The 12,405-nt window shown below is 40.4% G+C and overlaps 2 protein-coding genes across 5 annotated transcripts in view; one reads left to right on the top strand and one right to left on the bottom strand.

Moving 5' to 3' along the window:
• macrod2 (mono-ADP ribosylhydrolase 2) overlaps nt 1-12,405 on the top strand; it is a 374,142-nt gene that overhangs the window by 72,130 nt on the left and 289,607 nt on the right. The window lies entirely within an intron of this gene.
• On the bottom strand, nt 2,514-12,076 carry flrt3 (fibronectin leucine rich transmembrane 3). The gene is made up of 3 exons (XM_072391247.1): nt 11,825-12,076; nt 6,027-6,743; nt 2,514-5,228 (listed from the first exon to the last, which is right to left on the bottom strand). Exon 3 carries the CDS (start codon nt 5,188-5,190, stop codon nt 3,238-3,240), a length of 1,953 nt encoding a protein of 650 aa, XP_072247348.1. The 5' UTR covers nt 5,191-5,228; nt 6,027-6,743; nt 11,825-12,076; the 3' UTR covers nt 2,514-3,237.

The following is a 12,405-nucleotide window of genomic DNA, read 5'->3' as shown; positions in this document are numbered from 1 at the left end:
TATATTTTGTAGGCACTGATATGCATCAATTTTTCATCCCTTGAGATCTTTGAACTACAACAGACCTGACTTCACTGACCTCTAATCAGTCATAGGGTTGCATGTCTGCATGTCTTGATCCCACTAATGATGCTGATGGATAAAAACCATGCATAGCTACTAGCAATAGTGCGTCATCCAGGAGTACTTTGATCCATGCATCTATAGGAATGCAAATGTGACCGGCTGCCTGACCAGTACATTACAATGGGAATAAGAGGAGCTTGGGGCAGACAGTGCAGCTGCCCCCATTAGCTTTACATAAAAGAAAAAACATCATTAAGTTCTGTGTGTCACACAGGAGACAAATGCACGGGGGCTGCTTGTGTTGTTTAGGGAGTTTTCTGACCTCAGAGAGAACTTGGGAGTGATTAAGGAATTGTGTAAAAGGACTGATGGGTCAATGGTCATGAGTGATAAGTGAAGTCACACAGAGCTGTCGCATAAGGTTACTTCATCAATTTTGTCCCATACTTGGGTCAGCTGGAATGCACAAAGCTACTCCATTTTATGTATTGTTTTTTAGTGAAAGTTGAAACAATAGGCTGCTGCTTTGGCCATTTGTCTTAACTGTTATCTGTCACACAGAAGACTGAATATGTGAGAAATGCTTGCTCATTCTCAAAGCTTTAAAATTATCTCTTTTTTTTTGTCAGCCACTACAAACCCATTTAATTCCTAAAAGTAATTGCACTGAAGTCATTGCTACACTTTGTTTGGAGTCTTTCTGGCTCAAAAATTATGCATAAAAATATCAAGAGATTCTTCCCATAACTTGAAAATTGTTCTCTCTGCTCAAGGTTTTTTATTTACTTTGTGTTGTTTACAGTAATTTGTGTAAAAACAGCCCATAACACATTATTATTTATTTTATCTTCTAGTCCACAGTTTTATGACTTGAACCCAGGATTTTTATTCCTAAAATAATATAAGACTGCGTTTCAGAGACAAAGAACACAAAATGTTGACATCATTCATATGGAAACTTTTACTATCCCATATTCTAAAACCAGACTGTTTACTTCGATTTCCAGTTAATGTGATATATACTTAGTGTGCAGGGCAGAGTTACTGTATACTTAAGGTTTGGATCACTTTTGCAGCTTTCTGCAGCTTCTCTACTCTAATTAAAACTTTCACAGTGTTAAGAGCCTGTGGGTGTGTGAATGCGGTATGAGATACTTTTTCATACATGCTGAATTCTTAAGAAAGATTGTACTTTTTTAGGAGGGTTGTCTGAAACCTGTGAGTATAATCTGCAACACATGAACTAAACATAGGGCGTCAGACTATTTACTGTTTTGTTTACTTGTATAAAATAGTCTAATATGCCATTTTGCTGCTCTTGCACGTGTACTTTTTCATGGGCCCTTGCCAGGGTGAGATGCAACCATGTCATTAAGTGGGCTGCCTGTAGCAGTGTATATACGCTGTCCTCTGCAGAGATGGGCATCCCCTGCAGGTTCTGCCTGTTCTGGTTCCCTACGGTGGCTTGTTGGGTTTTTGTTTCTCTGGTGCCTGGGAGGTTAATGAAACCCCAGAGTGCAGAGTCTCCACAGCCCAATTTCTGCTCCACCATAATATTTCTCCCTCTGGCTCATTGAGTAAGTTTCACATGACTTCACACCATGAAAGAACAACAGGTCCCTCAAGCAGATGTTGCTCTGTCTATTGCCCATAGAGTGGAAAACTGGGTTACCTTTATCAAGTTCTCTGTTGTAAAAGGGCTCTTCATCGGATCTTCATGAGTGTTTAAAATGGAGAAAGCTCTATTTTTCATCTCCAAGCACGTTTAGATTGTGCGCTGAGTGGGTAATTTTGAGATATGAATGAGTGAAATTGATTCCCAGCAGCCTTCTTTCTCACTTTACTGTGCTTTGATGGTATTCTCTCAAGTGCAAAGAAATGGTAATAATAATAAACAATCACAGCAAAGGATAGTGTGATAGCTGTAATTGAAATAAAATAGAAATGTTATTATGATTCAGGTTTTGTTTAAAGGTAAGACAGAGCAGAATTAGTTTTTTTTTGTCCACTTTTATTCTGTAATATGACCAATATTTTTCATATTCAAGTGTGTATGAAAAAAAGTCACTGGTTTCTTAAAAAGCTAAATACAATAAGCATTAGATCAAGGCACATACAAGACTGGCCAAAGGGCATACAATGCACTTTGGTTTTTAATTGTAAGGAACAGTTAACTTCAAATTGTGGCAACATATGTGTCTTCATTTGGAAAATAATACAAAACAATACTCATGACAAGGAGTTGCTGTTGTAAATTTGATGAAAGCCAACATGTTTAATCTTTTTTTGGCCTGGTGACTAGAATGACGTATGGTACATGGTACTAAAGAATGCCGCCATTGTCATTTGGCCATTGTTGGCTTGTACAAATATAGTTTGTGGGGGGTCCTCTGTGTCAGCCTGACCTGTCTGCTTGTTTTGAGGAGCAGAGAGCTCCTTAAGGTTGATGTGCTTTATCTGCCCTGTGCTATGGCCTACAATCTTATGAGAAACATTATAACCCTGCTTTGTATCATCTCGTCTTCTTGCAAACAACAAAATAACACACTGAGCAAAGCAGAAATAGGAATCATGGCACCTCAACTTTAGTCATTCAAGACTCCACATTAGGTGAATACTACAGTAAATTCTTGGTCCATAGTATGTGGAGATGGCTACTGACTGCTAATTCTTTCAGAGGACAACATGACTGCTTTGTGAATTTGTTTATCATCTGTGCCTTAGTTTACTGTCATGTAATTTTTTATTTTTTTGCCTTTTTGAATTTTTTTGACAGCCACAAAGTTAAAATAATGACCTGTGCTTATACTACAAGGTTTTCTAAAGTCTGATTGTTCAACACAGCAATGAAAACCCACTTTCACAGTTGACAAGTCATCATATCTTAATAGAACACAGAGTTTCTTTTGTTGGTCGATAACCTTAAGCAAAGGAAATACAGTACAAATTACTACAAATCCCTAAAATATAGAATTGCAGTTAGTTACCCACTGATGGTTCAGTGATGGCCTGCAACTGGAACGTTCTCCATCTTCATAAAATGTCCTTAAATATAAATTATATGGCAAATGTACAGAACATTGCTTCCTTAGTCTTATAGATCCAGTGTTTTGTAAAAGTCTTGCCACTCTGGTTTAGTCCCACGCTCCTCATGAATGTCCATGTGCGGTATCATGAATGGGAGTGGTCTGAATCTGGTATTCCACTGTCTCTGTAGCTCCTGTTGTTAATGTTGTTGTCAGTATGTGGACTTTTGTATAAACTCAAGCCATTAGGTGGGAAAATTGTGTGTATCACAAACTCCTCCTTTGACACAGGCAGGTGATTTATAGGTATCATTTGAAAAGAAGTTTCTCTTATTTCTAAGATGGAGTTGTCCTTTTTCGTGCCAGCCTCAGCATAGTCATCCTTTCTCCGACGCCCTTTGTTGTAGGTGCAGTTCCTGGAAAAAAGTGAGCCGTTCCTGTGGACATACCAGCATACCAGTGCCAACACAATTATTGCCAAAAGAGCCACAGCACCTCCAATGATAGCAGCCAAAGGCAGACTGGAATTTTTGTAAGGCTCTTTCTCCTGCTCTCTGTTTAAAGTTGTTGTCGGGTTGTAAGATTTGTGAGAACCAGTTTCTGTCTCGATGCAAACAGGGGTCTCGTCTGACAGGTAAATGTTGCTGGTCTCCATGGGAACCATGCATATTCTATAGGAGGACTCTGGCTCAAGTGCAGTGAGGAGATACTCGGTCCGCTCTCCTTGCACTATGGTCTCAGTGATGGAGCCAAAGGCAGGGCTGTGTCCCAGCTTTAGCCAGCTGAGCCGCAGGGCAGTCATGGGTTGTGACACTCTCCATGATATGTGTATTGCATCTACGCTACTTGACTTCACACTGATGGTGATGATCTTTCTGCCTGAAGAGGTGGTAGTGCTGTGGTAATTTTTACTGATGTCAGGCCCTTTTACCACAGGCCTTCGAGTGACAAATGAGGGCCACTGGGGTTGTGATGGGCGTAAAGTGTTTGAGACTGTGCTAGTCTCATAGGTGGAGAAGAGTTCTGAGTCTTTGCAGTCAAACATTTCTGTAGTTAAATCTTTAATTGCCATGCCTTTGACTTTATCAGGACCCTGGCACATGAAGCCACGTACATTCACTTTTGATGGTAATGACCTTAACCAGTCACGCACCCATTTCATCCTGCAAGTGCATTGCCAGGGGTTGTTGCGTAGTAGTAGCTGTGTGAGATTGTCCAGATCTTCAAATACACCCTGTGGGAGGCTGCTCAGGTTGTTACCAGACAGGTCCAGGCGATACAGCTGCCTAAGGAAGGCAAAAGCCCCAGGTGGGACCCGATTAATGTGATTTTCTTGTAGCTGCAGCTTCTCCAAACTGGTGCCTGGCAAGTTGGCTGGCGGTGATGTCAGAGAGTTCCTCACTAATGAGAGCTCAGTCAGGTTGATCAGGTTGATTAAAGCCATCTCCCCAATCCCACGGTTGTTGAGCAGGTTACCATCAAGGATTAGTCGTTTCAGGTTGATGAGATCTTGCAGCGATTGCTCTGAGATGGAGGAGATGCGGTTGTCATCAAAGCGCAGTTCCTCAATGCTCATGGGTAGGCCTGAGGGGATGGTGCTTAAATGGTTTCTGGAGAGAAAGAGTAGTCTTAGGTGATTACTGTCCCTGAAGGCCCCCTCCTCAATGCTGACAGCTGATACAGAGTTATCATCCAGGTGCAGTTCCTCAATGTAGGGAATTTGGGCTAAAGAGGCATGGGTAATCATACGAATGTTGTTCTCCTGAAGGTGGAGCTCTTTTAGCCCAAAGGGAAGATTAGTAGGGAACTCATCCAGGTTATTACAGTAAAGGTAGATCTTCTCCACGTTTGAGAGTCTGCGGAGCTCTGCAGGAATGCCCGAACTCTTTATACGATTGTTCTGGAGAAAGAGCACTGTAGCATCTGTGGGAATACCAGTTGGAATGGAAGTCAGGCCACGGTCATTACAGTATATGAAGGTACCGTCACAACGACACATCGCGGGACATGAGGCAGAGGTGACCAAGGGGTTAGCAAGACCCAGAAGCAGCCCAATCCTGATGAGGAGAAGGATGAAGGACTTGCCTTGACGCACCATCTTGGAGATGTATTTCTTGTCTTATCACTCAAGGGCCCCTGCGAAAAACACAGACATGTAGATTAATGCTCAAGGTAATTAAGGGCGAGCCAAATTTGTCTCAGTAATTGTTAGGTGTTTGAAAAGCTTCTTGTTGTACTTTTGAGATTAATTAACTGCTGAAACTATAAGTTTGTATTTGCTCTTTTGGACTGATATGGAGTGATCACGAGGATCCCAAAAGAGAAAGCATAGCTTATGGTTTTAAATAGTTTACTTTACATCCAATGGAATATAGATGAAGCTTTTAAAAACAACCTAATTTAAAAATAAAGCATATTTTGTTTTCTTCTCCTTAATTAAAAAACTACACTGTCGAGACTGTGAATTTCGTAACCTGATTTATCAAACGTATTAAGTTCATTAGTATACACATTTCCTACATCAATGCTGCTTTTCACTGCTACAATCTACAAGGCTGAACAAAGTGGGGATTTGTTGATGAACTGTTATGAAACAGACTTTAAATTCTCCTAAATTGCATGTTTTTTGCCGTTGTGTCTGAGGTTTACTGGTGTCTTCCAACATTGAGGGGAAAAATACACAGAGGAGCTTTCGTAAAAGTTTTTAGCAACTTGAAATCAGTTATTTTTTTTAGTAATTTTTCTTAAGTTTCAATTTCTTAACTTACAGGAGACAGAATTGGAAAAAAAAAAACATTAGCAAATGTTGAACTAATTATATAGGCCTCTTCTAAATGAAAGTTTCAATTATGCATTCCTGCTATGACCTCTCTTCCTGTACAAAACATTTGAAAATGGTGGTCTGGTCAGTAAAACCATCTGTAATTGCCGTACCTGGTTTAGATGGGGTGGTAAATCCTTTCAAGCCACCAAAAATCCAATCAAGATTTCCCCTTGTATTTGCCGTTATCCTCTCTGAAAGGAAAAGTTTGGCCAAGGGGTCTCTTGTGATATCCTGACCTGGTCAGTATTTGCTGAGCTGATCCTTGTTTGGACGATGACCTCCTCTGTGTTGTCAAAGGCTCATGTTTTCAATGCCTTTACCATGGCAGATAAGCCTGCACAAAAAAATCCACACTCGCTAAAAAAGCATGCACTCTCAGGTTATATTAAAAATCCTAATGGTTGTTGCAATTGTCAAGCTCAACAGCCACAACTGCAAATTAGTTTTTTTTGTGTTGTATAGTGATCCTTGTGTTTGAGGGTGTGAGCTTTAGCAAATGTTCCTTTCTGCCATCAGGCCTGGCAGGCATGATGAGTTGACACAAAGCTGGTCTGAGCCATGCCAATCCTCTCTGCCACAGGCTCAATCCAGGCCTGTTCTCTTGTATAGTCCACGTCTTCAGGTAACCCAGAATCCTCTGTTCCCTTGTTGAGCCTGTATACACATTAATCCGGGGCTCTAGTTCCTTTTCCTGAAACGGATAACCAATGTTTTCCTCTTCTGTAGGGAGTAAAACAGGCAGAATTTCTTATCCTCCGGTGCCCGGCCTTTCTCATTCACCTGCAGCTTGAGTCATACTGTATGCTCCTGACACCTGGGACAGTGTTCTGAAAAATAACCAAAAGAACATCATTTAGTGCTCATGTTTTTTATTTTATTTTTTTAATTAAAACATTTTTGATCAGGTTATGAGGTTATATTATTCATATATAATATAAGGTGATATTATTCATATATAATATAATCATATTGTTTTTTTTTTTAATCAATGTACCGTATAGTTTATGTGTCCACATTTTAAGTACTTAAATTTGTTCACAGAATTCACAGAAGAGTCACAGAATTTAAAATAATGAGCTAAATTTTTATTCTGGAGAAATCTTTATATAAGTATGCTTATGAATGTGTTTGATACTAATCTTTGCCCCTGCTATACCTTGTGATTTTGTAATATGAATATCCTTTCTCCTTTGCTATGTTTGAGCCTGTTGACCTTTTACAGCTACTTACATTCTGACCACATTTCTTTTCTATGGTGATAGGCATACAAAAACAACTATGATCTAGACCCCACACTCAACAATAGTTGAGGGTGGAGCTCCTTTGCCCTTCAGGCCCCTGTTCAGTGCTTAACAGAGCTTTAAGTATTTAACAGGAGAGCTAGTTCTGTGATTTGGGGAGGGGGGGGTCTCTGCTAATTTGAAAACGAGACCAGTTCAGATTCTGTATATGAGAATAAAACAGATCCAGTCAGAGCTTAGTGAATTACTCAAATGTGAAAAACACCCACGACTAATGAAACCTATTTGAATTTCGAATGAAGAACAGGACTGCTGCATCCATCCCTGTTACTCCCAACTCTTCTGTGTGATCCCCTACCCCCACCATGTGCTGTCTTTACACTGTGAATACTGTTTTTCTTATTGTAAAAATAGAGTTTCCTTTGCCAAAGAAATGTTATGTTTCCTTTTACAACACAATAGCTTTGCTTCCTAATATGTAGCCATCCATGTGACCTGTTGGCTGCCACTGCGTGCTGTAAAACATTCAAAGGTAAATTAGGAACAAGAGGCCCAGCCGTTTAACAGTTGTTACCCATGACAAGGAGAAGATTGGGGAATTGAGAGGCTTGTAACTCAATTACAACTCCTGAGATGCTGTCTCATAATAACACCCCCCTTCCGTATGTTCCATCCAAACACAGGCCCTCAGTCCAGTATTACATTACTAGTAGATTAGAGTCTGGGGGAAAAAGCACCAGATGCGACCTCTACGAACTTGTGGAATAAAAGAATCTGAGGAGGGGGCAAAAAGATTAAATACTGTAATGGAGTTTTAGAAAATGGCAAAATGATAGACGGATGTATGCTGTCTATTGGAATAGACTTTTAATGTAGCGCCTAGTCAAACTATTTTGTTTTTAACGAGCCTTTTTCACCAAGAGGTCTCCATTATTTGACGAGAGTATGAAGTCTTGAATTTGAATTCATAACATTTTAGTATTGCATGAAAGAAAAAATGTATCTTTCATTTTCTGTCTTATCAAGCAAACCTAGAAAAGTCATCTGCATTTGAATTTTTAGGTTTGGTCATTCTCCGCAGAAGTACATTCATCTTTCATGCTATTTATCTATTTTTGAGCACTATAAATATCTGTTCTCTTAGATAACACAGTCTGATTCAATGTCCAGTTGAAGGGACAAGGGACAGAGGTTTTGGTGTTTTGTTATGCCTCATTCTGTGTAATTTATCGGAGGTCTGTTTTGTACATGGCACCTTGTGCTTTTTAAAAAGAAGCATATTTTGGCTTCATGAGGTTTTTCCCCCCCTTTTTCCACACTCATCAGATTTCAGTAGAGTGGCCCCTCTATTGTTTTCTACAAGGCAAGCATGTGGACCCTGTAGCCTCGCAGAGGGAGTTTTGGTTTGAACATAAAAACAAACAAAAAAAATAGACAATTTAAAAAATCCTCTAGTTCACACAGTACATTAGGCAATCATTTTTACAGCATTTACTACTATAAAAACCCTCTCAAATCATGCACTTGCACATTTCTGTGCACACTGTCATTTTGAGAGCAAATAGATGTTTAACATTTTTAGTGATGGATGTCTTTCTTCATCGTTCTAATAAGCTCCGCTGGCAGGACAGAGGAATTCTCTTGCAGTCAAAGTGGATTCTGCTTCATTTAATTTGAACTGGCAAACTTAAATTGAGCATCCCCCCCAAAAAAAGGTGCGTGAATGTGTGTGTACAGCTAGATACCTTTCAGCAGAGCGCGTAGGAGGCTCACTTAAAGCTGGACACTGATAGCCATTGTGAGCTGAACACGCATAAATGCACATTAGTCTGCAATAACAGAGCCCAAGACTTTGTGCCCCCTAGTCATACACTGCACAAGAAAGGCTTTGGAAAAAGCTCATAGAAACAATTTCATGCCTGTCAAAAGTACTGCAGATTATAATGACTTCGTTCAGTAAAATATAGAATAATATTACATGAGCTGCATTTAGGGAAGAAAGAAATGTAGAAGTAGTAATGGCTGACTGCTGAATTATTCATGAGCCCTGAAATTAATTTTGAACCACAGTAGAGCCTTCCATAGGGAAATCATAGTTGTTTGTATGTGATGTTAATATTCACTCTAATTCCCAGTATAATTTTGATTTATGATTCATTGTACACAATACAGTTATCGTTGGTTAGACTTCTACAGATTATCGTCCTAAAAATCTACATCTGCAACATCAATAGTCGAGCTGATAAGATTGCATGAAAAATCTTGTGGAAAAACGATCGTGAAAAAAAAATGTAGATGTTGTTGGTTGGGACTGGTGAAGCTAACCTGATATTCAAAGGAAAATTCTGTTTTCTTGTTTTTTATATTTTTTTTATTTTTAGCCAATCTTCTTGGCCTTTGAATCCTTGTCTGCAATTGATTAGCACTTAAAGTAAGTTGTGTGTCGAGACACCTGGCAGAGGCCTACTGTGCCGCCGAGACACAATGGAACATTCATGGTCACATCTGAATTCACAGAAACACAGAGCATGTTTCAGCCAGAGAAAATAGTGAAAATCTGAGAGTTTCACACATTTGGTATGTGGCCTCCTGGTGCTGTCTTTAGATGGGCTGAACAGATGATACTTTTGGGGGCCCATTACAAGCATATAGGCCTTGGACAGACGGGGGGGGCTCTCTTTTGTAGCTGCCTGAAAGGAGAGATCTGTAGCAGCTGCAATTGTTTTTCCCCACATGGGGGTGTTAGGCACTGCAAGATAAAATGTATGTGTGTGTGTGTCTGTGACAAGCAAACGCCAAGACATGAATGCTTATGTTAAGCTGCAGAAGCCTATCTCAGCTCAGGCCAGACACCTACCCAAAATAAAAGGATTTGTTAACCCTCCTCTGTAGCACATCCACTGTTTTATCTGAGTCATTCCCACAGTATGTACTTTAACTCTGCACAACAAAAATCCCATGTTTTCTCTCTTCAAGCTTTGGTTAAATAATGAAAATACTGTTTATTAATTATGAAAAGAACTGAACTGGGCCCCCTTTGAGTACAGTGTTGACGCTGACATATCTCTTGGCTGTAATGAAAGTAATCCCTCCCCATGACCTAGTCATATATATTTTATGCTTTAAATTTTTCTAGACTCAGAAAATTCCGTCTGTAGTGACCTGGTTTGCTGTTAATCTTCCATGTGAATTCCCTCGGAAAACAACTGACAGGGGACTTTCGCCTCAGGCAGATATCACTGAGGAATTGGGCCTGTCCTCATGTCTGCCATGTTTAACAGGCTGTTTTTAATAACAACAAGTTATCATTGGATTGCTTGACAATTTAAGTAGCATCAGACTGCAATTTATATAGCCTATGAGTCATTATTCAAAGCCAGGATGACCTTATCGTCCTGTGAAGATAAAAGGCTGTGTTAAATTGGATTAACAACTGTCTGCCCCGGTGTTGCCAATCGGGATTCCACTTTATTGTATTGGTCTAATGAGATAAATATCAGTTGCATGAAGGGAAAATAACATGGGATTCATTAGCATCACAGATTGACGTTAGAGTGTAAAATCTGCTGTCAGTTGGCCATATGAGCTCGCTGTGTTTTCTTCCTGTGCAGCGCTTTTATTTCTGAGTGCTTAATATAACAGTTGTAACGGAGCTGCGGCTGCACACAAACAGGCTACCGGTGATTAGTGTTGGAATTTTATTACATCCTACCGTATGCCACTTAAACAAAGTGCTACTTTTATGAGGACTGGTGTGTATGAAACTTTAATTTAGCTGAAATTTGAATTTCCTCTTTCTGAGAGGGGGGTGGGGGGGGGGACCTAATCCTATACCTTAAGATGTTGATTATTAATTGGAGTAGTATACCAATCGTAATTGATCCGAGTGGTCCAGACAGCGACGCTGGACACGCTTTTAGCGGAGCCTCTCCAGCTGCCCCTTCATGTCCAACTCCGCGGGATCTGCGCTGCAATTTCAGCAGCACACCGGGGTGTCTTCTCGGGCTGCGACACCGAGGCTACACCAGACACGCTACTAATCCCCTCCAGTTTGCATATTCATCGCTTATCTTTTTCCCACTTGCTTAAGACGGTCAACAAAAAAAAAAAGGGGGGGAAAAAAGAAGCTGAAATTAACCGTGTGTAGTGGAACGACTCATTCCTGCTGCTGATTGAGTGTTGCTCATATTTAGATTGAATGAGATCAAGAACAGGTTTTAAATGTTGGAAAATGAGAGCTGGTGTCCGCTGTCCCTGTTAGACACGCTTAACTAAGAAGGATGCAGCACAGGATCTACACAGCAAGTTGCAGGTTCGGAAGGGCAAAGAGTCGGAGAAACAACTGATTCAAGTGTGAATTTTATCCGCCAACTTGATCAGAATGATGTGCAGTGCTCAAAGAAGAGCTTCACTCTGTCGTTTGAAGGGGTGGGGGGGGGAAGTGCGCTCACGATTTTTGGTTACTGTAGGTTTTGCGATAATCACCTCATAGAGACCCCATTATTTTTCGCCTGGGCCGAGAACTATGGATATAAGAGAGAAGGCAACTACTTAGATTCACGTAATTCCAGAGGATTCCGCGTTATTTTAAATAATCTCTGCGAGAGAGATCCAAAAACAAAAAGGAAACACTCCCAATAGGACTGTACCAGCAAGAACGCACTTACCTCTCTAATCAACCCAAAAATGGAAAGTAACAGGTATCCTTTTAAATTGGGGGCTCACAAGCGCAAAATAATAATCCAATCCAGGGCTATGAAGAGTTAAGTGCAGATCCAAGAAAAAAATAACTCCTCTCACTCACACCGATGGAGCTTTTTGGAGTTTATCTGCGGCAGCACTGCTGTGTTTACTGGTACCCCCCTCACACATATAGCTACACAATCAGCGGGCTGTGCGAGGACATGGGTGCAAGGGTGGATCTCAGTACAAATGTGGAGTTGTGTGTGCCTCCAGCTTTGCTTCAATAGAACACTGATGTCATCTGGAGGAGGGGCCTTCCTCTCCCTCCCTCCCTCCCTCTCTCTCTCTCTCTCTCTCTCTGTTTTGAGATGGAGGATGCAGTGTTGGCAGTGTACACTAGGGGGAGTGGAGGAAAGAGGAAATACATCTTGTTAGCTGGTGCATTTAACATGAACAAATGCAAAAATAATAAACATGTATTTTATTTTAAGCATTTGTTTTTTTTCCATCTTGGACCTTAAGGGCAACGTCAAACACATTTAATGTTCTCTGTTTTGTTTTTGTT

The sequence above is a fragment of the Leuresthes tenuis genome, unplaced genomic scaffold, assembly GCF_036924035.1.
Source record: "Leuresthes tenuis unplaced genomic scaffold, fLeuTen1.0.hap1 SCAF_8, whole genome shotgun sequence".
Taxonomy (NCBI): domain Eukaryota; kingdom Metazoa; phylum Chordata; class Actinopteri; order Atheriniformes; family Atherinopsidae; genus Leuresthes; species Leuresthes tenuis.
This window is presented reverse-complemented; position numbering and strand designations above follow the sequence as displayed.

What these genes read in the sequence shown, in the direction of transcription:
- flrt3 (XM_072391247.1), bottom strand. Translation starts at nt 5,190, where the DNA reads ATGGTGCGTCAAGGCAAGTCCTTCATCCTTCTCCTCATCAGGATTGGG.